This window comes from Ambystoma mexicanum, chromosome 6q (genome assembly GCF_040938575.1).
Source record: "Ambystoma mexicanum isolate Mex_15411 chromosome 6q, UKY_AmexF1_1, whole genome shotgun sequence".
NCBI classification, from domain to species: Eukaryota; Metazoa; Chordata; class Amphibia; order Caudata; family Ambystomatidae; genus Ambystoma; species Ambystoma mexicanum.
Window position 1 is genome coordinate 879,950,545 of NC_090937.1, and position 24,088 is coordinate 879,974,632.

The following is a 24,088-nucleotide window of genomic DNA, read 5'->3' on the forward strand; positions in this document are numbered from 1 at the left end:
TTCACAGTTTTACATACTCTTCCTCCAAACCTAGTTTACCGTTAAAACTCAGATACAAGGACATTGGGGTGTAACCTGGGTAGGGTGCGCTATTCCTCCTTAATTGTATGTATGTCACCTGCAGCAGTATCAGCATTGGCGGACACCCCTTGTCCTTCCTCAATTAGTAAAGGTAAAATATAATGCTGACAACCAGCGCTATGACACTGTTCATCTATATCCTGGGTTATCTTTCAAAATGTAAATGCCTTAAGCATTGCAAATGAGCAATCAAGTTTTGTTGCTGGTGTCTGTTAAAGTCGACACGTGTTTCTACATGTGGTCGCCCTGACACTTTTTTTGACAGTCAGTTTCCCTATTAGTGGGGATAGCTGGAGATTCCCAGTAATAACTTCCCTACATACCCTGCCCGTATGGACACAGTGGGAAGCTGCCCTGCGCATAAGAAGGATAGGCTGGACCTCGGCTTGGTGGTACCAGCATCTCTTGGGTCTCCTGGCGGCGCTTCTATTAGCCGTCCTACACACGAGACTGAGGAGAATTCAGCTGTACTTTGCGGCCTCATGGAATCAGGAGCGGGGCTCTCAATCCGAGATGATCAACGTCCCTCCATCTCTCCACCCGGACCTAACATGGTAGTCCAGGGACTGCAACTTACGGACGGGCAAGCCCTTTCGCTCGCCCTCCCCTCAGGCCACCTTCACTGCAGACTCCACGCTCGAGGGCTGGTGAGCCACCCTGTACGATCTCTCGGTCCATGGCACCTGAACTCGACAGGAGCAGGAATACCACATCATTTGGTTGGAGCTGAACGCCATCTGGCTAGCACTCAGAGCATTCCTACCACTTCTCAGGGGCAAGGTTGTCCTCATCCAGACAGGCAACTCGGCCAGCACATACTACGTCCACCTCCTGGAGGAAGCCGGTTGGGAGCGAACAATTACGAGTGGCAGCTAAACAACCTCGTAATTCAGGAGATCTTCATAAGGTGGGGTCATCCCCAGGTGGATCTCTTTGCCACATGGCACAACAAGAAGTGCCCTCAGTTCTCCTCCTGGCAGGGACAGGGCTCCGGCTCCCTGGGCGACGCATTTCAGCTTCAGTTGAACAGCATAAAGGCGTACGCCTTCTTCCCCCACTCCACTGATTCACAGAGTGATCTGCAAGATCAAGGAGTCTCGCCAACTCAACATCATTCTAATAACTCCATGGTGGCCGGCCAGGCCATGGTTTTCGGAGCTGCTCAGCCTCTCGGAGGTGCCTCCGATTCACCTCCCGATGGGCCCAGCACATCTTCTGGCGCAGCAGGGGGGCAGGGTCATCCACCCCGCGCCACAGAAACTAGCCCTCACAGCGTGGTACCTGAGCAGGTGTCACTGCGGTACCTCATCCTCTCACAAGCCAATCTAGAAATCATACAGGGCGCCAGGAGTAAGGCTACCAGGGACCAGTAGAAAAGCAAATGGACCAGATTCTGCCACTAGGCAGACTCCAAGGAAATCGACCCCCTGGCATGTACTTTGGACGACGTGCTCTCCTTCTCGGCACACCTCGCTCACTCTGGTGTGCAGGTGGACACCTGCTGCACATACCTCGCAGCCATCGGGGCTTACAGGAACTCGTAGAGGGGATCTTCTCCTCCTCCAATCCTATAGTCAAGAAACATTTGACGGGGCTCGCAAGGCTTTACCTGCCCGTCAAGAGGCCACACTCTGTGTGGGACCTAAACATAGTCTTGGACGCCCTGGCGCACAAACCGTTCGAGCCAATGGCGTCCACGGACATCAGGCTGGTCACCATCAAGACGGCCTTACTAGTCGGTCTTACCTCGGCTCGTAGAGTCAGCGAAATACAGGCGCTGGTCGCCTCGGAACCATATACTACCTTCCACAAGGACAAGGTAGTCCTGCAGACACACTCAGCATTTCTGCCCAAGGTGCCGTCTGCTTTCCACTTGAACGAGGAAATAGTGGTCCCTACGTTCTTTGCAGATCCCACGGACGAAGCACAGAGAGTGCTGCACTGCCTGGATGTCAGGCATGCCCTGAAGTTTTACTTGGATAGGACCAAGGGCTTCTGCAAATCGGACGCCCTGTTCGTAACTTTTGGAGGTTCAAGACCAGGCTCCCAAGGCCTCTATTTCCCGCTGGATGGTCTTGGCCATCAAGGAAGCTTTCGAGGGCCAGCACAAGCCACTTCCGGCCAACATGCACGCCCACGCAGACAGGGCCAAGGCAACGGCCATCGCATTCCAGCGCCATGTCCCTTGGCAAGTCATAAACAGGGCGGCCACTTGGGCCACTCCCTCTGCTTTCTGCAAGCATTACTGTTTGGATGCTGGCTCCAGAGCTGATGCGGCTTTCGGACAGGTGGTTCTCAGGAACCTATTTGCTTAAGGAGGGGCTCCTTTCCACCTGTGGCTACTTTCAGTTGTAATCGCCCCTGCAGTATGGAGGAAAGGGGTTGGGACGTAAGAGTAATTCTAAGTTACTCACCGTAGTTACTAACCTACTCTTAGCCCCCTTTCCTCTATACGTCCCACCAACCTCCCCCCTAATAATGCTGGTGTCATTAGGCAATGTTAAATCTATGGTCGACGTGTCAATGGGGACTGAAGTGTGGCGCCGGAGCAACCCTGCACGCCTCTAAATTTAAAGGGGAAGAAGGTTTTTTCTGGTGAAAAAGGTTCCGTCTCCTGTCCCTTGGAAGGGACGCCCATACAGTATGGAGGAAAGGGGACTAAAAGAGTGCAGTACGTTAGTCACTACGGTGAGTAACTTATAATTTCTGATCCATCAATAGCTACAGAGCATTCCATCGGCTTTGATTTATGCAGGAATAGGTGGGAATTGATACAACCCAGTGACTGGATATTGATACCAACTGATTCGGTCCTAATACCCCCACCAGGAACCTACATAAAACTTACCTCCAAATCCAGTCTTGCCTGACGCTATGGCCTTTGCGTTCTAGCGGGTGTCATTGATCCAGATTACTGGGGCGACAACAAAATATTAGTTCAAAACAGTGGAAAGGAGACAGATCAGGTAAAGCCAGGGGAAAGGAATGCTCAAGGGATCCTGGAAAGAGCCTTCTTTCTCAAAACACAAGCAATTAAACATCCTGACAAAACTGAGAGGGGAAGTAAAGGCTTTGGAGAGGCAGACGTAGAAACCCCAAGACCACCCAAGATATTACCACCTAAAACCCATGAGGGAAGAAACCAAAGTCATTCCTGATGTGGCCTTCAATCAGAGAATGATCCTTTACTGGCAGAGCCTTTCCTTCAGGTGTTGTCACTCACCGGTTGGTAATCCTGGTGATGCAGCGGAACCTTGACCCAGGACTTGCTAGTAGAGCCTGTAGTTAGACCTAACCAGGGCCTCCTCTCTGTTGAGGGCAAGAAAGCTCTATGTACCCAGACTGTTCAAGGATACAATCAAAGAGACCGATGACTCAAAGGAGCGGGAACACACACCGCTATAGTCACCAGCTGTAAAGAAATGAACAGGTGTTATTATCAAGGAAGAACAAAGAATTAAACACTGTTAGTTCTCAGTATAGTACTAGTAATACCTGTACTGACTACAGCTGATTCTCCCTCTAGGTACCCCAACACTAAAACAAAGATGAAAATGGAATCAGTGAAAGGATCAACTAATATGACAGGGCTAACCTGAAGAAAGAGAGGTTATTACTGAGCTATCAGTCTTACCGTGTTGATTGGAGTTTAATATAGACAAGATAAGGAGGAAGTCCACAACGATTGGTGTAAAACAACAAATATGAAGATTAGTAGGGGAACTACACCTGACTGCATGCGGATCACTCTAGAGTCGGGATGGTGCACGTCCCTGCAAAGCGTTCTTGTGCACGGAAGAGGTAAATTTAACAGGAAGTATGAGGAAACAGTTTAACTGGTCAGCAGCCACAACACAAAAGAAAAGACAAACAAGATTACCCAGGTAAGGATAAAGATACTTGTGGTGTGCTTGTTCGCGCTGTAGAGGTGAGGAGTTCCAATTCCAATCCGTATAACAATCCAGGTTCGGTACACGGGCAGAAGCGACTCGATGCCAAATCAGCGTCCAGGAGGATGGTCCGTAGGCAGGCTTGAAGGTTCGGTACACAGGTAGAAGCAACCGGAAATAAAGGCGAAGGCTAAGAGAATAATCCGTAAACAGGCTGAGAGTTCGGTACACAGGCAGGAATCTCCAAGGTATTAAGCCGAAGGAAAGTGAAGACCGAACTTCAGGAGCAACAAACCACCGGAGTAACATCAATAGGAAGCGTACTTCCGTTTTACGTGAAACGTGATATGCAATCCCATGCGAGGCTCCCTGATTCCTATTGGAAGAAAGAATGGATCCAAGGATGATGGGAACTGAAGTCCGTCCGCGTCACAGACCATTAAAGTAACCTCCAGCGCCTATGAAACGGGGCCGAAAAGCGCTGTATTCGGTGACATAGAAACGTGGCATGCCTGGCAGAACGTTGCGGCCAACATAAGTTTAGAAGTACCATGAGCCGCCGGCAGTCTCCTTGGCGTATTAGGTGTTACCCAAAGAGGAGGGCAGAGGAAAAGGAGGACCATTTTTATTCTTGAAACTTGGCTTACTCTATATAGAGGAAATGTTGGTCCTGATGGTACGCCCCGGTCACAGATAATGGTGCCCAAAAGCCATAAAAGAATGGTCCTAAAGATCGCCCGTTCTCATATGGCACAGTGTCACTTAGGTACAGCTAAAACCCAAGCACAAATGTCAACTCTGTTCTACTGCCCAGTGATTTATGCCGATGTGAAAACATTTGTGCTCACTTGTGCCCTTTTCCAGAAAACCAGTTTTCAGATACCCCCTTCAGTCTCTTTACAGCCCTTACTATAATTGATGTACCCTTTTCACATATAGGTATGAACATAGTAGAGCCCCTTGAACCATCAAAACTGGTGCATCGCTACATATTGGTGATAGTGCACTATGCAACTTCTTACCCTGTAGCATTTCCACTACGTGATAATAAACACTTGATCACGTTTTTTTCACGAGTTGGGTTCCCAAAGGAAATATTAATGGATCGGAGAACTACCTTCATGAGCCGGCTAATGTTTGTGGTGAAGGAGATTTTGCATATAAAACTCCAAACTTCCATTTACCACTGTAAGGAACTCATGGTGGCAACACTAAAGACAGACACAAGTGATCACATTTCAAGGGTGTTTATTGAACTATAAATTCAGGGTGGAAAAACGCCTAACCTAAATCTAAGATGGGATCCAGCCTTGATGAATCAAATGAAAAACAGGGCAGTCCTAGTGGCATCGTGTCAAAATAAAAGGGCCTGTACTAAAAAAAACTGTTGTCAAATCCTTGCACTAAATACGAAAAGAAGTGTGGGATAATGTCCTCAATAAAGAAAGAAGTATTCACAAATAATAAGTAAGGATGTGATTGCCAGGGGTCTCCCATCCCCGTGTTTTTAGCACGGGACAAAGTGGATCTCCTGAGCACAGCACACGCTCGAGCTGCCCAGCGCAAGCCAACAGTTCCGTATCAGCTTTCAGGTTCTTCGATGGTTAAGTCTCTTTACAATAAAAAGTCTCTTGCATTCGAGGCCTGAAGTATCCAACAAACAAACATACAGTTCATTTTCCTGTATACTTAGGGTAATGGCTTCACCTGTTACGCTCACCTGGCTCCCACAGGGGCGTCGGTCGGACCCGGACAGCTGCGGTCTCCACTCACGTGATGCGTAGTGCAGCGATGACTGACTGGATCTGCCCTCCTAATCTTGTCTGCTTAACCCGTAGAAATATTCTCCTGCAAGTGGAGAGATGGATTTAGCCACTTGTGGATTCAAGTGATGGCACCCCCACAGTCCTCCCCAACTAATCACCTCCGAAATGCCCTCACAGCAATCTCACCTTATATTCTTGAAAGATGAGCTCTCCATCCTGCGTGGATTTGCAGGGGCGCGTCGGTTCCAGTTACTTCACTGGTTTGACGGCTCGGGAGAGTTGCGGAGAGTATTGACTCTGAGGTTCCTGGTGAGGACCAGTAAGTATTAAGTTCATAGAGTTCAATATGTCCGATGTTCACTCTTGTTCCCCCCCTTCCTTTCTTGTTTTGCAGCTGGCTCGTGAAAAGATGCTCTTGTGGCAGCTGGTGGAGATCAGGTAAGAGTCTGTATTACCCGGCGCTGTCCGGTAAATGTTGCACGAGGAAAACGTGTTGTTTTGTCTCTTTACAGATGCGGCACGTGAAAATATGGAGAGTCACAAAAGGATGCCTCCGGTGGTAAATCGGGTAAGTCTATGGTGGTAAGAATTATATTTGTTGGTTCCCTCGGCTCACCTTGTGGTTTTCTTTTGTCTCCTAGGTGCCGAAGTTCCGCGAAGAAATGATGGAGGCAGCACCAACCCGAAGGATGCTGTGAAGACTGGTGAGTATGGCGTGGCGCTGCAGCTGGAGGTGCGGTGCGTGCAGAAATGATGTTCTTTACAGGTCCGGAGACAAGATGGATCCAGAATCAGGTGTGGAATAGAAATAAGTTTGTTTTCTATCCTTGTCCCTTTCTTTCCTCTTTGTTTTAGGAGCTCCGGATTCGAGGCGGGCGTGGCAGAAGACTGGATGCAGGCTGCAGGCACGGTGAGTATTACGCTGCTGGATGCAGAATAACGCGAAGCGTGTGTTGCTGGTCGGGTGTGGTTTAAATAGCCTCAAAAGTAGTCCCAGGTAAGAAGTCCCTAGAACCACACCCGAGTAAAAAATAGTCCCTGTAGAAAAATAGTCCCTTTCAGGCTTCATGTTGGATTGGAGTCATTTGCAGCATGGTCTGCCTGAGGTAAGTAATGTCTATGAGCCTGGCGCCTTAGGCGCCAGGACTGATTCCTACTATGAGCCTGGCGCCTAAGGTGCCAGGACTGAACCCAGATAGCCCCTAGCCGGGGCTGCTGAGGTTTTACTAAATGTCTAGATGCCTGCTCCCGGGGCTGATGGACTTGGTCCGGATGCCTGGGGGTAGGCATCATGTCATCACCCATGGTTTCCCCTCTTCCTGGTGTACACCTTTCACAAATTGTATTCAATAAATCTAATAAACAGTTGCCCCGGTCTTCTAATACTTCTTGCATTCACAAATCTTAATGTCTTTTTAAACAGTTCTTCTGGCTTTGCCCCTTTTGATCGGCTTCCCACTGTTGGGTTCACTCTCGCCAGTTTTTACAGACAGTTCACTGTGGACACCCTGTGTGGAAGGGAAAGGGCCATCAGGTGTGTGTGATTCTGATGACTTTGCCTGACCCTTGTATTGGGACATGTCAGGTAAACGGTTCTTGTGTTAGTCCGTTGTCGTCCGTGTTGTGCAAAAGTGTGTGGGGAAGGGAGGGGCAGTGTTTTGGAATTTCCTAGATGGTAACATGGGGGAAAAGGTGTTGAAAGGACGGGGATACCGCTTCTCGCCTTTCAGTGTCCCACTCCCACTCCCCAAGGACCCCCCATCCAGGTGATCCTCCCTCACTGGTCCACCCCCAGACACAGGATCCAATAGTGATGGCTGTGTCTTGGCCACCTGGATGCCAGATCCCCAGGGACTAGCCAGGGAGACACAATCGGGTTTCTCACACCACCCACAAACTGATGGTTTGGTGGAACATTTCAATAAGACCTTGAAACATATCCTGTAGAAATTAGTTGATGCCAATGGCGAAGATTGGGAGGTTATGGCACCTTCGACACTTTTTGCCATCTGAAAAACCCCAGAGTCCTCAACAGGGTTCTCCCCCTTTGATCTGTTATATGGCAGAGAGCCACGAGATGTGCTTGATATGTTACAGGAAACTTAGGAAAAACAGGAAAAAGCCACCTTGCCCCTCTCGCAAATGGCCCAACTAATGGGAGCATATGGCCACAGTTAGGACAAACGTCCAAACCCAGATGGTCAAGGCCCAGGAAAATCTGAAAAGTTACCATGATAGGAAAGGCATACTCTGGTCTGGACAAAAGGTCCTTGTTCTCCTTCCGTCATCTGAGAATAAGATGTTGTCCAAACGGCATGGACCATATGAGATAATGGAGCAGACAGGGCCGTGTGACTATCGGGTGTCCCAATCCGACCTAAAAATTAAAACACACATATACCACATAAATCTCCTGAAGGAGTGGAGAGAAGACAGTTGAAAATACTACGGTAGTATTGACCAGTTTATTAGCTGAAGTGTCTGATGACAACAGTCTGCCTTCTGACCTGCCCCAGAACTGAAAAGACGACCTGTTGGATTTGTTAGAGCAATTCCCTGATGTTTCCAGGGCTGAGCCAGGGACAATTAAGGGAGTGTTTCATTATATCCGTACACCCCCAGGAAAGGTGGTCCATTTAAAACCTTATCGGATACCAGAGTCCAGAAAGGCAATAGTTCTAGAGGAGAGGAAGAATATGCTGAAATCTGATGTTATAGAACCTTCTCAGAGCCCATGACCTTCTCCGATTAGTGCTCATTGCCGAGCCAGATCAGTCGCAGAGGTTCTGCATTGACTTCAGGAAGGTGAACTCCATCTCCCAATTCAACAGTTATCCTATGCCTAGGATAGATAACCTAATTGATGGATTCGGAGATGCTGTTTTCCTCTCGACGATTAATCTGACGAAGGGATATTGGCAAGTTCCCTTTAATCCACAGGACTAGGAGAAAAACACATTCTCCACCCTATTGCACTATTTCAGTTCAAGGTATTGCCTTTTGTACTACACAGAGCACCAGCCACCTTTCAAAGGTTGATGGACTAAGTCCTCAGACCTTATTCTTCCGTCCGTTGGGCCTATATTGACAATATCATTCACAGTAGGACCTGGAAAATATGTACACCATTTATACTTCAAGAAAAGTCAGGCTCACAGCAAATCTAAAGAAATGCCACCTAGCCCAGTCGGAAGTCAAATATCTTGGATTCTTTGTTGGCAATGGGCTGGTGCAACCCCAGACTGAAAAGGTGAAAGCCATCCAGGAAACTCCATTAACAAAACAAAAAAAGATCTAAGAGCCTGTTAGAGAGAATTCTCAAAAATGTGCTTATTCCCCTCTACCTAAGAGACCCCCAGCTCTTTTGCTGGACTTCAGGACTTTTAATTTCTAACCTGGAGAGAATGAGCCCTTTTTCCCACTCTCTCATGTAATTTTATTGTGATTTAGACGCTGTTTCTCTTTTAACTTTGGAGTCTGACAAACTCCATAGGCATCATCCTTTGAATTGTGACACACAGCACCTTCAGTGCAGTGGCACAGGGAAGTCTCTTAGATTTCCCAAAGGTTTAAATACCTTCTCTTGGTGAAACTACTCTTTCCAAGAGCAGTAAAGTGAAATCGACTTTACTTATATTTGTACTTTCTAGACCCAGCACACACTATCTTACCATAGGGTGCTTCAGGGGTTACTTAGTATCCCATTTGTCTAGTTTCTCATGTAACATTTTAATGTTATCCTTTCTACAATTAATGGCTAGTGGCAGTGGTATACTTTTTACTACCATTGTGTGTTTTTACCACGGGCTGCGTTCGCAGCTGCAGTAAGGCACCCATGGGTGCCCATTTTTCTCAAAATGGCCCTGGTCTTCTTTTTTCACCATTTCTTGTTGGAAAGGTCCTTCTTGAGATTTACTCTGCGTGCCAAACCAGGTTTGGTCCCTTTGTTCATTTTGTCTTTGTCAGGATTCACAAGTGAAGCCAGCCTCTGGCGCAGTATTTCTGGCAGGGGCAGGAAGTGAGGTGGGTGCCCGAAACTCCCTGTGCTTAATCCCCTTAGTTACATGAATGCACCCAAAGGTGATTGGCTGGCTGGCTGTCTGTCTGGCAAGGACAGCCACCCTGCTGTGTGATTGACAGCTAGGGTGGAATGAATGGGCGAAACCTGCATAAAAGGTGAGGATTTTTGGATTGGAAGGCAGAGTCGACCACTGGACGAAGGAACCGAAGAAGAACTTGGAAGAGACACCTGCTGCAACTCCTGGACCGTTGGTTTACCCGGTGAAGCCCTGCTGCTGTGCTGAAGCTCCGAATTCGCCTCGACTAGAGAAGCCCTGCAAGCACGACTTCTCCCTTGAGTTGGTGGGACCAATCAATTCCAAAGTAAGCCTGTCTGGACATCCTCTCGGAGCTGGCTGTATTTCCACTGCTGCTTCTGCTGGAACCGAAGTGCCAGGGAGAGGAACACCAGATTGTGTGTGTTGCTTTTAATCGGACCCGACCGCTAGGAAGATCCTCCAGACTTCCCTGATGCAGGACTGACCAAGCCTGAGACACCTCAACTGAGTGCTGGACCCTAGAAGCAAGGAAAGTCTGAAGTGGTATCTGAGAACTGCAGTGTTGCTATTTGCTGTCAGACATGAGGAGCTGAAACACTGAGGAACCGCTGGATTGAAGTTTGCCCATTGCTGCTGCTGACCTTCCCATTGCAGATGAGGAGTCCTCAGACGTCCTCCCTCTTGTCCCCATTACTGAGGTTCAGGAACAACAAGATCTGCAGAGTTGTACAGGAACAGAATCCAGCTGGAACCATTTCTTCTAACCAGAGGTACTGTAAAGCCTAAGAGTACTTACCTCTTGTTGTGTAGCCTTGCTTGCTCTCGGCTGAGACCGGTCTTGGTTACCTTGCAGAGCTGCTATAGTTTTGCCCCTCACAAGCCTCCCAGCTTGTGGCCCTTCAAGTGTTCTATTTTCTACAAACATTTCTAAAAACTTTGTGCAAGACTTTGTACCTACCTGCAAAGAAGATCTTCAGCTCCCCTAGACATTGTGCAATTAACATTGGCTGTCTTGGCTCCCTTGAGTGCTTCTTCTTACCTTTGACTCTGTGCTTTATCTTTTCCCCAGGAAAGGGTTAAACTTATTTGACATTGGAAGGTATCAAAAAGAAGTACTTACCTGTTTGTGATGTATTTGTTAACCTTTGTTTTATTCCCCTATCTATCTTTTACACCAAACTCAGTATTGCTCTAAATGTACCAGTGATAAATCAATGTCCACAATGTCCTAGCTATTTAAGTCACCTGAGGGTGTAGGAATTGTCAGTGTTCCATCCCCAATGGGTACCATCTGATTTAGAGATACACTGTGTTTTGAAGTGTATTATAAGTGTTACATATATTGCCCCCTTCTGAAGAAGGCTTAAACAACTGACTGTGAAATAAAGGAATAATTGTTTTATCAAGAAACCTTGAGTGTAAGAGTTTATTTGAATAACTGTTACTGTGAAACTCTGTGTCACAAAATTACTTCTCACACTGACCCCTCTTGAGATAAGCCTGGCTGCTCAGCCACACTACCAACCTTTGTAGTTCAGACTTATACCAAAGGTTGGGTCCCGATTGTCAGGAGGTCAGGGTCATTGTAGTGCACCCAAAGGGTACTGCATACAATCTTGCCTAGCAGAGCCTTTTTATGTTTAGTGGGGTATTATAAGCGATTCATCACTAGTTATGCATCCATCACATCTTGCCTCACAGATACATTTTAAACTGCTGAACCCCAAAAGATAAAGTGGAAGGAGGAAGACCAACTGTGTTTTGATCAACTCAAAAACATTCTCTGTAGCAAACCTGTGTTAAAGGCAGCAGATTTCAACAAGGAGTTCATTCTAAAAACGGATGCTTCACATGTTGGGTTAGGGGCAGTTCTTTCACAAGATCACAATGGTATAGAACACCCTATTCTTTACATTAGCAGAAAACTGTTTCCCTGAGAAATGAAGTATGCCACTGTGGAGTTGGAGGTATTGTAAATATAATGGGTGGTATCCAACCTTAAATAATACCTTACCGGCAGAATATTTAAACTGATCACAGATCACTCTCCATTAATATTGATGAGCGTCTCAGCAAGGATATAAATGTAAGGGTCATGTTCTGGTTCTTAGACCTTTCTTTCTAGAAACATCCATAGAATTCGACTACAAATGCTAACAAATAAAGAACCAGCAGCATTAGAGGAAGGGTGTGTGATGAATCCAATGGTATCATTACTCCTTTCCCAGCAGTAGCCTCAGACATCTTTTGTTTCTTTTGAACATTTACCAAACACTCAAGGCCAAAGACATCCTTTTCACTTTAGAATGAGAGGGTCGGAATATGGCTTTCATGGCCTGCCAGGGAGTCGTCCATGGTGCAAAATGGCATTCAACATTTTTCATTCGGAATCTCCCGATGAAAAAAGAAAAGAAAAAGAAAAAGATGGCCAGACGGGAGGAGCTCCTGTCCTGCAGGTAAGTGGATGGAAGGGGGCCAAGAGGCTCCCTGTTGCCTCCCCGCAATGATAAAAAAAGAGCTCCTTCCGGGGAAGAGCCTTGGGTGGCTGAGACAGCAGGTGGGGATTGTGTATTCTCGCCTGCTGTCCCAGCCACCTGATTGGCTGAGCGTCCTTCCACAGTTGCGAATAGTATTTTGAACACAGAACTGTTTTGTTTTGGACATTCTGACACTGACAGATCCTTCGTTTTCATTTTAGGTAGGGAAGCTCTGCTAGTGCAGGGACAACGAGTCCTTTTTCCAACTCCTTTTGTGTTCTAATAAGTCTTTAGCCAAAATCATGTCCAACTTGTGTCCGAGTATCATTCCTGCCTCATCACACTACCTAAGGCTACGAGTTTGTGAAGCTGCTTGATGTCTAGTCCTTCAACATCAAAGCACTCATCGCAGATCCCACAAGGTAGAACTGTATGAAGATATGGTTCAAAATCTCCTCTTCACCCAAGTCCCCATTTCTTTTTTGTACTTTTGTTTTACAGTAGTGCTGTGTGGAAAAAAGAATAATTATCAGCTAAAGTTTGAAAATCCTATCTTATTGGTTGATGCTTTAAGCAGTCAAATAGAAAATAGCAGTGCCCTGGTGCTTATGTGCTATGTGTGTACTTTACAAATCATAAACGTAAGTATATGCCGTAGCATTTCATTCATAATCCGAACCCTTTCTTCGTCGGAGGTCCAGCTAACCTTGCGCCAGGAAGCAGTCTTCTTCAAAAAGGAGTAAAAGAGCAAGCTCATCCATCCTGAAGGTGTCCACTTCCTGTATACAAACAGAGTGGTATTTTGCTTGATTTCTAATCTTGTGCCAGTCAAGAAATAGCCAAGAGAAGAATTCAAATAGTGGCCCAGAAACTCTTATGCTATTTCTGGAAAATGTAATCTGTAGACCTTAATTGATTATTAATCATTTGAAGAGAAAACTTAAGATTTATATTTTTAATGGTAAGTAAGATGTCTGTTACCAAGGAAAAAACTAGAATTTGAATGCATTCATGGTGTATGTGTGCTAAAGTGAAACTTCTCCCGCTAAATATATTGTGATTTGTTGCACATGGGGCATTGAAAACCTTTGAACTGAAATAGCATAAGTTGATTTTCTCTGGTATGTTTTCAAATGTGATACATTTTCTATTCAATGAACGATTCCATTAAGTAGTCATTTGTTTTTAAATTACTGTTATCTGGCTATTACTGTTGAGATGGAAGTGGGTATAGCACTCTGATTTTGTTGCAGTACTAACTAATAAATCTTGTTGGCAAAAATCGAAAATAAGTTTAGATTCAGTTTCCAACTAGTCTTGCTTGGTACCCAAGGATTGCTGCATTACGTGAAAAATAAAGTATACTAACAGCTCAGTGTAAATGTTTAGAGTCCCAACTGATGTTTAAAAATGTATTTCAGAAAGGTGTTTAAAGCGAATTAAAGAGGAGTGCTCATCATGATTCTTTCATTTTTCCAGTCTTTAAGCCATCATTTTTCCTTGTTAGCCATTAATGTTATCATGTGTTTCATTTCCTTTCTCTGAACATTTATCCATGTGATTGGAACATTGTTTATTTTGTAACTCCATGCTTGTTGAAACGTAATTATTATTAGCATAACATGATCTGTTTCAGAATTGTCTTGGGGATCATCACAAAGAAGAACATATTAGAGCATCTCGAGCAACTAAAGCAGGACATCGAACCCTTGGTGACTAGACCTACTGCTTCTCGTGCTCCTCCTTCTCCTGCTCCTCCTACTTCCCTTCCTCCTCCTGCTCCTCCTTACTAGACATATTAGAAGTTAGGATGCATGAAACTTGTGAACTGTTCAGCTCCTTTCACATCAGCTGAACAGCGAGGCCCGGGCGCAAGTGCTTAGTGTTACCTTTTGCAGCAAGCATATCCTACCACTGTATTGACAGAACAGTTTGTAGGAAAGGGACAAAGACTGTAACTGAACTATGCGATGACTGGACATCCTTTATGTCTGTTAGACAGACTTGCCAAATTGTCTGCTTTTTAAGAAAATGAAGATGCAGTCCGAGCTTCATTTTATTTTAAAGGGCTATTGGAAAGCTGTTTTCGAAAAGAGTTGACCTTCTGTGCTACAAGCTGCGCTACTGTATCTTTACAAATAACTTCTATTTCCATGGACCTCCTGATTTTGTTACTGACTGAACATGCTGTGCGTGGCATGCAATTCTTAATGTTCACGAAAATCCTCATTAGGCCCTTCAGCAAGCTACTGATCAGTGTGAGGGGTTGTAGTGACATAGATACCATTGTCAGTGTTGTGTGGGTTAGCAGCAATGGCAAGCGTTGTTTTTTGTGTTCTAAAAAAAAGTTTCCATTATGGATACAGCACCAATAATAGACGTTGACATTATTTTACAAAGAATGTTTCCATCACCATTGCTTGTATGCCACAAACAATCCTAAAGTGGGTAAACACCACTTCATGCTGTGCTTAAGGTGAGACAAGCTGGCACTAGTCCTACACAGGAACGCTTGTTCCTCACTTTACTCACGAGAAAGACAATGACTTAACTATGGAATCACTGTTCTGGTCAAAGCGTCGCAGTATAATTGTTGCACAGTACAAAAACAATTGCAATTGTGTTTATCTTTCTTATAACCTTACATCCCTTCTTTGTTATGCATCCGTGCAAGTCCAAGGCTGTGCCTTTTTAAAGGTGAGCCAATAGTTTTGATTATTACACAGTGGTTTGGCAGCACATGCCATGTATGTCTATACCATGCATGTGCAACCTGGGTGCCTGACATTTTAATGGGCGGGGGCAAGATATTGCATGGGTAAGCACTCAATGTACTTTTTGAGAAATGCAGGATCAAGGAGCAGCTGAGACGGGGACATGTGATCATCATATAGATTTAGCCTAATTGGTTAAGTAAAGTTTAGTGAGATGTACTTGACAATTCCTTTTCAAGAAAATAGACCTATACTGTAAAACCCTTGAGAATTGTGAAATAGCCCAAAATGCGTATGTTAGATTACCATTACTTGTACTCTTGCTGCCAAATAATGCTCTTAGATTTGTATTCTAGTATGCAAACCCTAAATCCAGAAACCGCGAAACAAAACTAACACAACATACCCTGAGTGACATTTGAGGTCGTAGTTTATCTGCAGCATCCTGTCCTACAGTCAGACCTTAGTAAACACCTTGTTTGTTGCAAAGAGGGTATTCAGGTTCATGTGAGCATTAGAAGATTTTCTTCCAATGCATATGATCTTAGCTTTATTATGGAGCACAGAGCTGACTATTAGGCAAATATTATAATTTAATATTTGCACCATTTATGGAAAATTAAATGAATAGAGCAAATCATAATGTTAAAAAGCACCCGTCAGTTACACAGGGCATTGCAAGTGAACAGGTGCCAGCTATTGTTACTGTTTCTTTAATGCCAGGGTTTGTCAGGAAGGCTTTGTGTTTGAATACTGATTAATCCACAACACATCATCTAAAACCACCACTATCAGCAACCGCTCCAAAACAAAGCTGAAAGCAGAGATGGTCCAAATAAACACTGCAACATATTCACATTTTAAAACATAGAATAAATATGCATCTCATTAAAAAAAAGACTTGTGATTTTCATGGTGAAAGTGGGTGAAGGTGTGATGTAGAGATGCTATCACTGGTAAAAAGGTGGGGCTGAGGTATATATATGATCTCCCTGACAACACTGAATTCATTCATCATGGTAGTAAAATTTGAAAGGCTGATATTTTGCTTTAATTTTCAATTACATTAATAGGTTGTTGAGATAGTTGATTTATTTATATACAGTGTGTGATAGATTAATAGTTTGTACACATTTTATATTTGTGGTCAACTTTCTATTTTTGTATGTTGACTTTACACTATATGGAATGTATTGTAACTTAAATCATATGTTATCCTAGGTAGGTCCATTCCTAATCTTATTAGAGAAACAAAAAGGAATATTTTCTCAACCACATTCCTCCATACTTTCTCGTTTCTCCTCTGTAGTTGATAGTTGATTGTGCTGCAATAAAGTTGAACATGTTTCTGATAATGGTGTTCCAAGTATAAAGTAGGAAGGGAGCATTAGTGAATGGGATATTAAAACGTACTCATCTTAAATCAGTCTACAATTCTTAGTTTCAGAAACGTCATACAGGAATGCTTCTAGCTAATTACCAACTGACGAACCCTGCCCTCGGTTGAAAGCAAGCTGTTTTATTCTTAGATAAGAAATTCCTGTCAGCAGATCGGTTAATGTTAAGTTAGAATTCAACTGAAAACAAAATAAAGTCACTCTGAGCAGTTCTCGCCTAAAAGAAGAACTCCCAGGTCCTCCTTCAAAATGTTTTGGTAGGAACTGGATAACTGTTTTTTAGTGGAAAAGACGAACTGTAATGTCAGTTGATTTGGATTGTGAACCTCTCATCAAATGCAATCGCAGATTCTGTGGGTAAGTTGCATTGAAAGTAGAAGTTGAAGTAAAAACAAGTTAGTTAAAGAAAGTAGTAAACATTCTGGGAAGAAGGAACTATAGACATGCTATGTTTTATTGATTTATTTAAAAGAAAAAAAGTTTCATCTCAGAAATATATTTCATTGTTTACCCTTAATTATGTTGCCATTTAGTGAATACATTCCTCGCTTAAAGTAACATTCAAGAGAGATTAATACATTTGGATTTAGATTATTATTGATCGAATATGTTAGAAAAGGCTAGACACTAATCTTTAATGCAGAAACTGAAGACATTCGTGCTCTAGAAAAAAGATCCCTCCAACTACTGTTGTGAAACATCCGAACTGGAGGTTCCAGAACAAGGTAAAAACACCTTAGGCACCAGTAAAGTCAAGATGATTACACTGTTTCTGGAGCACAGGAATCTCTGATAAAGGTATCCGGCTGACTATGAGGTCATAACAAGGGCCCGCTTTACTATTACGTATCCAGAATGTTCCTTGTCTAATGGATTGAAGATCGGGTGAAAACACAGTATACATTATGTTCCTAAAATAGCTCTTTTTGGCTAGAGAACCACACTATTGTAACCCGAAGTATTTGCTGCACATTCCAAAAGCAGTGTGCCGTGGGCGCAGTGTGCCGTGGGCTCAGACTGCCATGACTGATCAACATAGCAGCCTCTCCTTGCAGGTCCTCGGCATGATATTAGGTGCTCTCTGAATGCATTGCAACTACCCTCCACAGAGATGTGAGCCACTGGAGAGAGAAAATGGTAACTCAAAGCGCTGTTGGAGGAGGAAGTATGCCATAGATGAAGAGGACAACCCTTGCACACGTGGAGTCAAAACAGAGAAACCCACATTTAATTTTAACATATTCCCGACAATAAAAATGGTTAATGTCTCGGAGTAGCGTCCCAATAAAAATAGGTGCATGCAATAAATACAGGAAACTTTAGATTCTGATAAAAGCAGCAAAGACATTCTTTTCCTACAGAACCATGTCATCAGATTGGTTCCATTTAACTTTACACAGTCAATGTTTTTATATTGCTGTTGCTGCCTCTAGTGTAGTGTAGGATGGAACTTGGAGATAGGGGAATCCTACAGTTCCAGCATAACGTTGGGCGTGACATGCTGCATAATCAGGCAGGAGTTCACCAGGTATAGCTGCATTTACTTTACGTATGATATTTATAGCGCAAAGGCCACGGTTTTTATACCTCTCATCTCGGTAGGACGGTTGATAGGTTCAGTTCAAGTCTTCTGATCATGAAATAGTAGTGGTGTAGCAAAGCCATCCTTCAGGGTACCTGCGCCAGAACTATCCAGGATAGACTGTATTGACGCTTGTTATGCTAATATTTCACAAGTATTTCATGCCTCCTTTCGGTCATAAAAGGACTAACCCGAATGACAATGTTCAGAAACTCACTCATTTAGCTTTTCTGCTCCTTCTGTGATAATCTCTTGTTTGGAGGACAACTTTAATCACTTATACACGTTGGTTGTTTAAGCTCCCACGCTTTGGTTTTTCACCATTCAGAAAGAGCACTTCTCGTTCACCAAGTTCCTTTTAACGGCTGGGGAGCTTCTTGGGTAAAGTTGATCCTCTGTGTGATATTGTCTGTTTTTGAGTAAACCAGTGATGCAAATTCCATATTCGATGCCTATAGCACATGCTGCATCCCTGGGCATTAGATGGCTAAATAAGAAATGGGAGGGACATTTTGCTTACTTTGTTCTACTTAGACCACCTTTTTTTAAGCAGGGAATTCTGGGTTTGAGTTAAAGGGCGTACTCTGTACTCCTTTGGAAATTCATTGGATACAGTGGATTTTTGACTGAGGCAGATACAATTACAAATCGGGGTCTGTCTGTCTTAATGAGGGACAGTGGTAAACAATGCATGTTTGATGCTGGCACAGTTCCATTGGTTTTCCTTTGAAACAAGCACAATATCACTCCTTTAAATGATCATGCTTCCTTCTTTTCAACTTAATAATACTGCCTTTTGTTGCCATACACACGGATCAAAATCGCACCGCCTTTAAAATTTAAATAAATCAAGATTACAATACCCACAAGCATGCACTTGCTTTGACTTACTGCGTCATCCTAATCAAATGACTACACGCTTATTAGCCATCATCTTTGGTTCTTTAAAAATGGTTCATTTTGTCTTCACTGGGATGGTAATTGACCACTTGTTGATATAGCTTTTTTTCATTAAAAAAGAAAATATTATGACTTGGTTTGCTTTAACATCTGTCAACTGGTTTATTCCCCCAGGCGCCTCCTTGGCATTATATCAAAAAAAGATATCCTCCGTCATATGGCCCAGATGGCAAACCACGACCCAGAGTCCATAATGTTCAGCTAAGCTCCATCGTTGAAGAGAGAGAGGAATCGGAAGAGGAGGTCCACTTGTTAATTAGGACTGCACAGTAGCCAGGTTGGGGGGGAGAATACCTGACTGTGGTAACCAAGCCAGTTTTTGGCAACTCTTTGCACAATCATGCAGTACCATCCGAGCAGCTTCCCAGGAAGAAAAGTAATGCGCTGAGAGCATGGTGGTACCAGCCCTACCTGACACTGGAAGCGATCAGCGAGGATTGTGCAAAATCTCCCTGGAGAAAGTGAACCGGCCTGTGCCTGGAGACTGCTTCACGAGCCTTTGAACGATTTAATCGTTTGCGCCCTCTGCAAGCGTTTCGGAGTCTAGCCTTTTTGAAGTAACTGCCTAATACCATACTTTGTATAACTGGAAAACTGATGTGTTTACTTCTAACATTGTGCCGGTATTATATGTAACCTTACCACCTTTTACATTCCAGATGGGCTCACTTTATTTTTTATTCTCTCTCTCCTTTGGGGCAATGTAGCTCCTTTTTATGGTGTATTTCTGAGATTTGGCATTTTCCCATTTTGCTTTTCTGCTCGGTTGCTATAACCATGCAAAACCTAAACCTATTTGGAACAAGCCCTGTGTATTGGCTTTCCCCTTTCATATACCATTTGAGCAGATAACCTTGTATCCTCAATGACAGAGAGCCAGCATACTGTTTTGCAGGTCACAGAATACCACTGAAAATATACGTTACTCACAACATTAGAAAACGCGTATCAATTACTATCCTGGGATAAGTAATTTGAATCACCTATGCGCCCTTTAGATACTTGATATATTAATAACTATCTGCATTTGTAACCTAGTTATACTAAGAGTCTTAAGAGGCCACTGATCTAGTCTTTTGCAACTTTGTGTCCAACATGTTTCTGTGGTTATGGAGCTCGGTGCCATTCTAGGCCTGAGGTTATGTTTTGTTTCTCTTGAGCAAATTGCGATTTCCTATTCTTGCACCCAACCCTGCATTTGCCAAAGCACTCTGCGTTGCCTCACAGCCTCCTCCTAACTTAAGACTTAGTTGTCAAAGACATCTTTTCCTCCAGATCAGGCAACACTTACTATCTTCAGACTGTACTTTGCAGTCTTTAAATGCTCAAGCTTACTGTATTGCAGTGCTGTGGCTTTGATGAACTAACTAGATGGCCAAAACTCCCAGGATTGCGTTTGACTTTTTTCTGTGGATATTCCTTTCACCGCTATAGGAATATGTAAAAAAAAAGGCTTCCAATCGGTTTCTAGCCTTTGTTGCTTTTGCTTGTGTCATTATTCAAACCATGCTGTCTTCCAAAGGTATGAAATGAGTGGAGTTCTTGATAAACTGTGATGGTTTCCTCTCAGCCGTTTGTTCTCTGGTGATGGTCTGGAAACTATGGTGAAGATGCCAAGCAAGGCTCGTACATTGAATCAGGCTACTATTTGCTCTCTGGTTGGGCTCTTTAAACAATCAATAGATCTGAACGGTAGCATGCCATTGATGCAGTATATCCCTTGGCAGTTTGAGATATGATGGTTATTTTTGCCTCTGGTAATTTCTAGCTATAGAAAACGGACCAGTTGTCCTTACATCACTCCACTGTCGACCAGGTTTACCTTAAAAACAACAAATCTAGGAAATACACCTTGCAAGAGTTTTTCCTTTGAAACCATAGTTTCTCATATTGAGAAACACGGTAATTGGAAGCAAAGTAGCTCTCTGGTGCCACAAGAAGTCTAGTTTGTATTTTGGGAGAGCACAGGGGCATTCTGAACACACTGTAAGTTTTCTCCAACACAGCAAATTGTTTGAAAACCATGTTTTAAGCTGGATGATTTTCACAACATTTTGAATCTTATCAAAGGCTTTGTTTTGTTTTGCTTTAGTTTGTTGACTTGTTTTCAAATCTGGCATCTTAATATGTGATTAAAAACACTACTATGCACCCCAATATTATGCTGTATTAGGAAGTCTACTACTGATCTGAAAAAATGTGAATAAATCATTGAATTTGTAATATATTACCTGCATGAGAAAACGAAGGCCATCTGTTCTCACCTTGATTTATGTGTAACAAATAAAGTGTCATCTCTTATGGAAGAAATATGTTTAGTGCCCATTATGGCACATTACATTGATTTCAGACCTTGCACTAAGATATCTTTTTCCTTAAACCTTTACAATTCTTATGATAACTTCATAATTGACCAAAATGAATCAATTCATCATGTAATTCATTAGAGAAACGTTCTAATGCAGCCATGGGGATCAGCAGCAGTTTAACTCGCGAGAGAAAAACCTTTAACTTGAAAGCCTTTAGTGTCCCAAATCTTCACATATCCTGCTTGTTTCTATGTGCGCTGACCAGTCTCCTTAATTATTATGTGGAAACATGGCTCAACTTCCAAATATACCAAACCAACTGAAATGCCAGCTTTCTATTAATTATGTATTTGAGAACGATGATACAAATCGCAGCTGGCACGCAACCATTTGGCAGTACCTCACATAGCATGCAGATTGAAGGATACAGACATTCATCAGATAGCATTCACGATTCCTAAGTCAATCTTGCACCCAGTGTTACTAAAGAGGACATTTTAATGCTGCTATTCCAGAACTGGGAACTCACCAGAAGCAAACTGAATATGCAAATGAAGCATCTCCTAATTTGAACCAATGCATAATTGAACAGAAAACTGCAGTGCATAATAGAGGACGATGCTGTCTCATAATCCCACAGCGTGGCCTACTGTGCTTTCCTCCTTGATGTGTAAGGCATGTTTTCTGGCTGTTGTATAGTAGAACCCCAACATGGAAATCGGTTTGCCTGTACAATAAGCTGGGTATTTATGGATTACTTAAATGTGTACCATGTGGGTGCTGCTTCTTTTGGAAAAAAGCTAATCTCAGTGGACATTGCAGGAGGACAGTCTGGGCATCTTTTTGCGTTCATAAAAACTGTTGGTTTCCCAAAAATGCATAGTTTGTTACTCTGTGGATGTTGCCTAGAGCTGTATTTAATATTGATATTAATGTTTTTTTATTCATACTGGTATGCTAGAGCTACTGATTGTTACTGGCAAACGCTCTGATAACTGTAATGGTCAAACTATAAAACGTTGTAAAAACATTAATGTTAGACACAAGTGTGATTTATTTATTTTTTTACTTTCCACTTTGGGAGAATAAATGCCAACCCACGTTGTATATGGTAAGTGACAGGCAATGTTTTTGTATCGATTGTTGCAAAGGTATTCTACTGTCTTTTTGGGGAAGTCTCATATTCCTCATAATCCTTAATATGCGATTTGTCACATTGAATAACTACACTATCTATAGAATTTCCTCTTAAATACTTGAACCTACCCAAACCGTTTGTGGCAGTGAACAATGTTGGCTGGGCATTTGTGCATGCTCATGGCCTACCCAGCATAGTCCAGATGAGCTTGACCATTTGTTCAGATTAAGGTTCATTTTATTTACTGCTTCTTAAAAAGCTGGGCACCTTCTCCGTTAATTTAGTCTTAATTGGTTCCCTACAGGGTTGACTGGTAATCCTTTCAGAAGAAAGTAATTGTTCTGTTATCCCACAAATGACCATGAAGATTGAACGTTATTGCTGCAAGCTTCGACGCTTAATATCATTTGACATTTATTTATTGTGTTGTGTGCAGGACAACATGTAGACTGAAACATTTCAGAGCGCTGGGGAGGAAGTGAACAGTTGGTGGAGAGGGTGGGTAGGAGGAAAGTATGGGTAGTTACCACAGCATTCACTCATCCACAAGAAGCAGTATTTGACATTTGAAATTTGTTGATTACAACATGTTGTTTGTTTAGTTTTGAAAGGTCGTTTTAAAAAAACCCGAAAAATTCCATTCATAATATGGCTGCTATGTTTTATTGATTTTGGTCAGTCTCGCCTTTATTTTAATGTTTTTTTTATCAGTAAATTCAGTTGTCTGCAGGGAGTAATTTCACATTGTACATGTATGTACATCTACACTATGACATCAAGAAGTAGCCGAATTTGTTCTATTTCCTAGCACCTGCAGGAACAGTTTACTGCCATCTAGCAGCAAACGTCTGACCACTTTAACTGCCTATTAACAAAGGGTACCAAAAATGTAGTGGAACTATGCCCTCCACTGAATGCATCTTCTTGTACCCCTCTACTTCCTTTTTATGCACTTGCCCCGACTCCATTTATTTCTGCAAAGGTGCAGCAAGGGCAATGTTGAAGTCTCCAGTGTCTAATCATTTGTCGAAGATGGCACAATCCCTTAGTGATGTCTTAGAGGACGAGGAGGCCTTTACGGATAAGGAGGACAAGAAGAAGAAGAAGAAGAAGCAGCAGCAGCGCAGATAGAGGTCCTGTTCTCAGTGGCGTGTCCAGACTCTTTTGACTGGGGTGGCCCAAGTGGGGCACTGATTTATGCAGGGTTGGCATGAAAAACGAGTGAACACACACAAATAATTATAACAGTTTAGGACTACCTGGGGTGGCCAATCGGATTCCAGGGGTAGCACATGCCACTGTAAGTGGTTTCAACCCAGCACTCCACCTAAGTCAATGCCTGGCGTGAGATGCCCAGCTGGAACCCTTAATTATATATTTTTATGTCAAAAGTTCTTTTATTTCTGAACGATGTACCCTTATATCACGCCCCTCTCTTTGAATCCCCCCCGGTCTCACTGAACCAAGAAGTAGGTTGTTTTGCAAAGTCAAAAGATTTATTTGAAGGATTTGCACAATATATATATCACACTTTTATGAATTATGAACAATTTCTGGATATCACACTATTAATATTTATACATTGATCAGTGTTGGGTAATATTACAGTAATCAACAATCTCTTTAATCAATAGGAGTCTGGATGAAAAGAATAATGTAGCACAGGATAAGACTTAGTGTGGGTGGAATGAAATGCAATGATATGAGATTAATGCA

The 24,088-nt window shown here is 43.2% G+C and overlaps 1 protein-coding gene across 4 annotated transcripts in view; it reads left to right on the forward strand.

Annotated features, from left to right (window-relative positions):
• CLCN3 (chloride voltage-gated channel 3) overlaps positions 1–22,268 on the forward strand; it is a 1,376,048-nt gene extending 1,353,780 nt beyond the window's left edge. For 2 of the 4 annotated variants that reach the window (XM_069631401.1, XM_069631402.1), the window contains 2 exons: positions 13,909–13,984; positions 19,040–22,268. In XM_069631401.1, coding sequence (XP_069487502.1) covers positions 13,909–13,984; positions 19,040–19,198 — 235 coding nt within the window. In that variant the 3' untranslated portion in view covers positions 19,199–22,268. The remainder of the gene's footprint in view (positions 1–13,908; positions 13,985–19,039) is intronic. The other 2 variants (XM_069631403.1, XM_069631404.1) reach the window with 1 other exon arrangement.
• Positions 22,269–24,088: the final 1,820 nt, after the last annotated feature.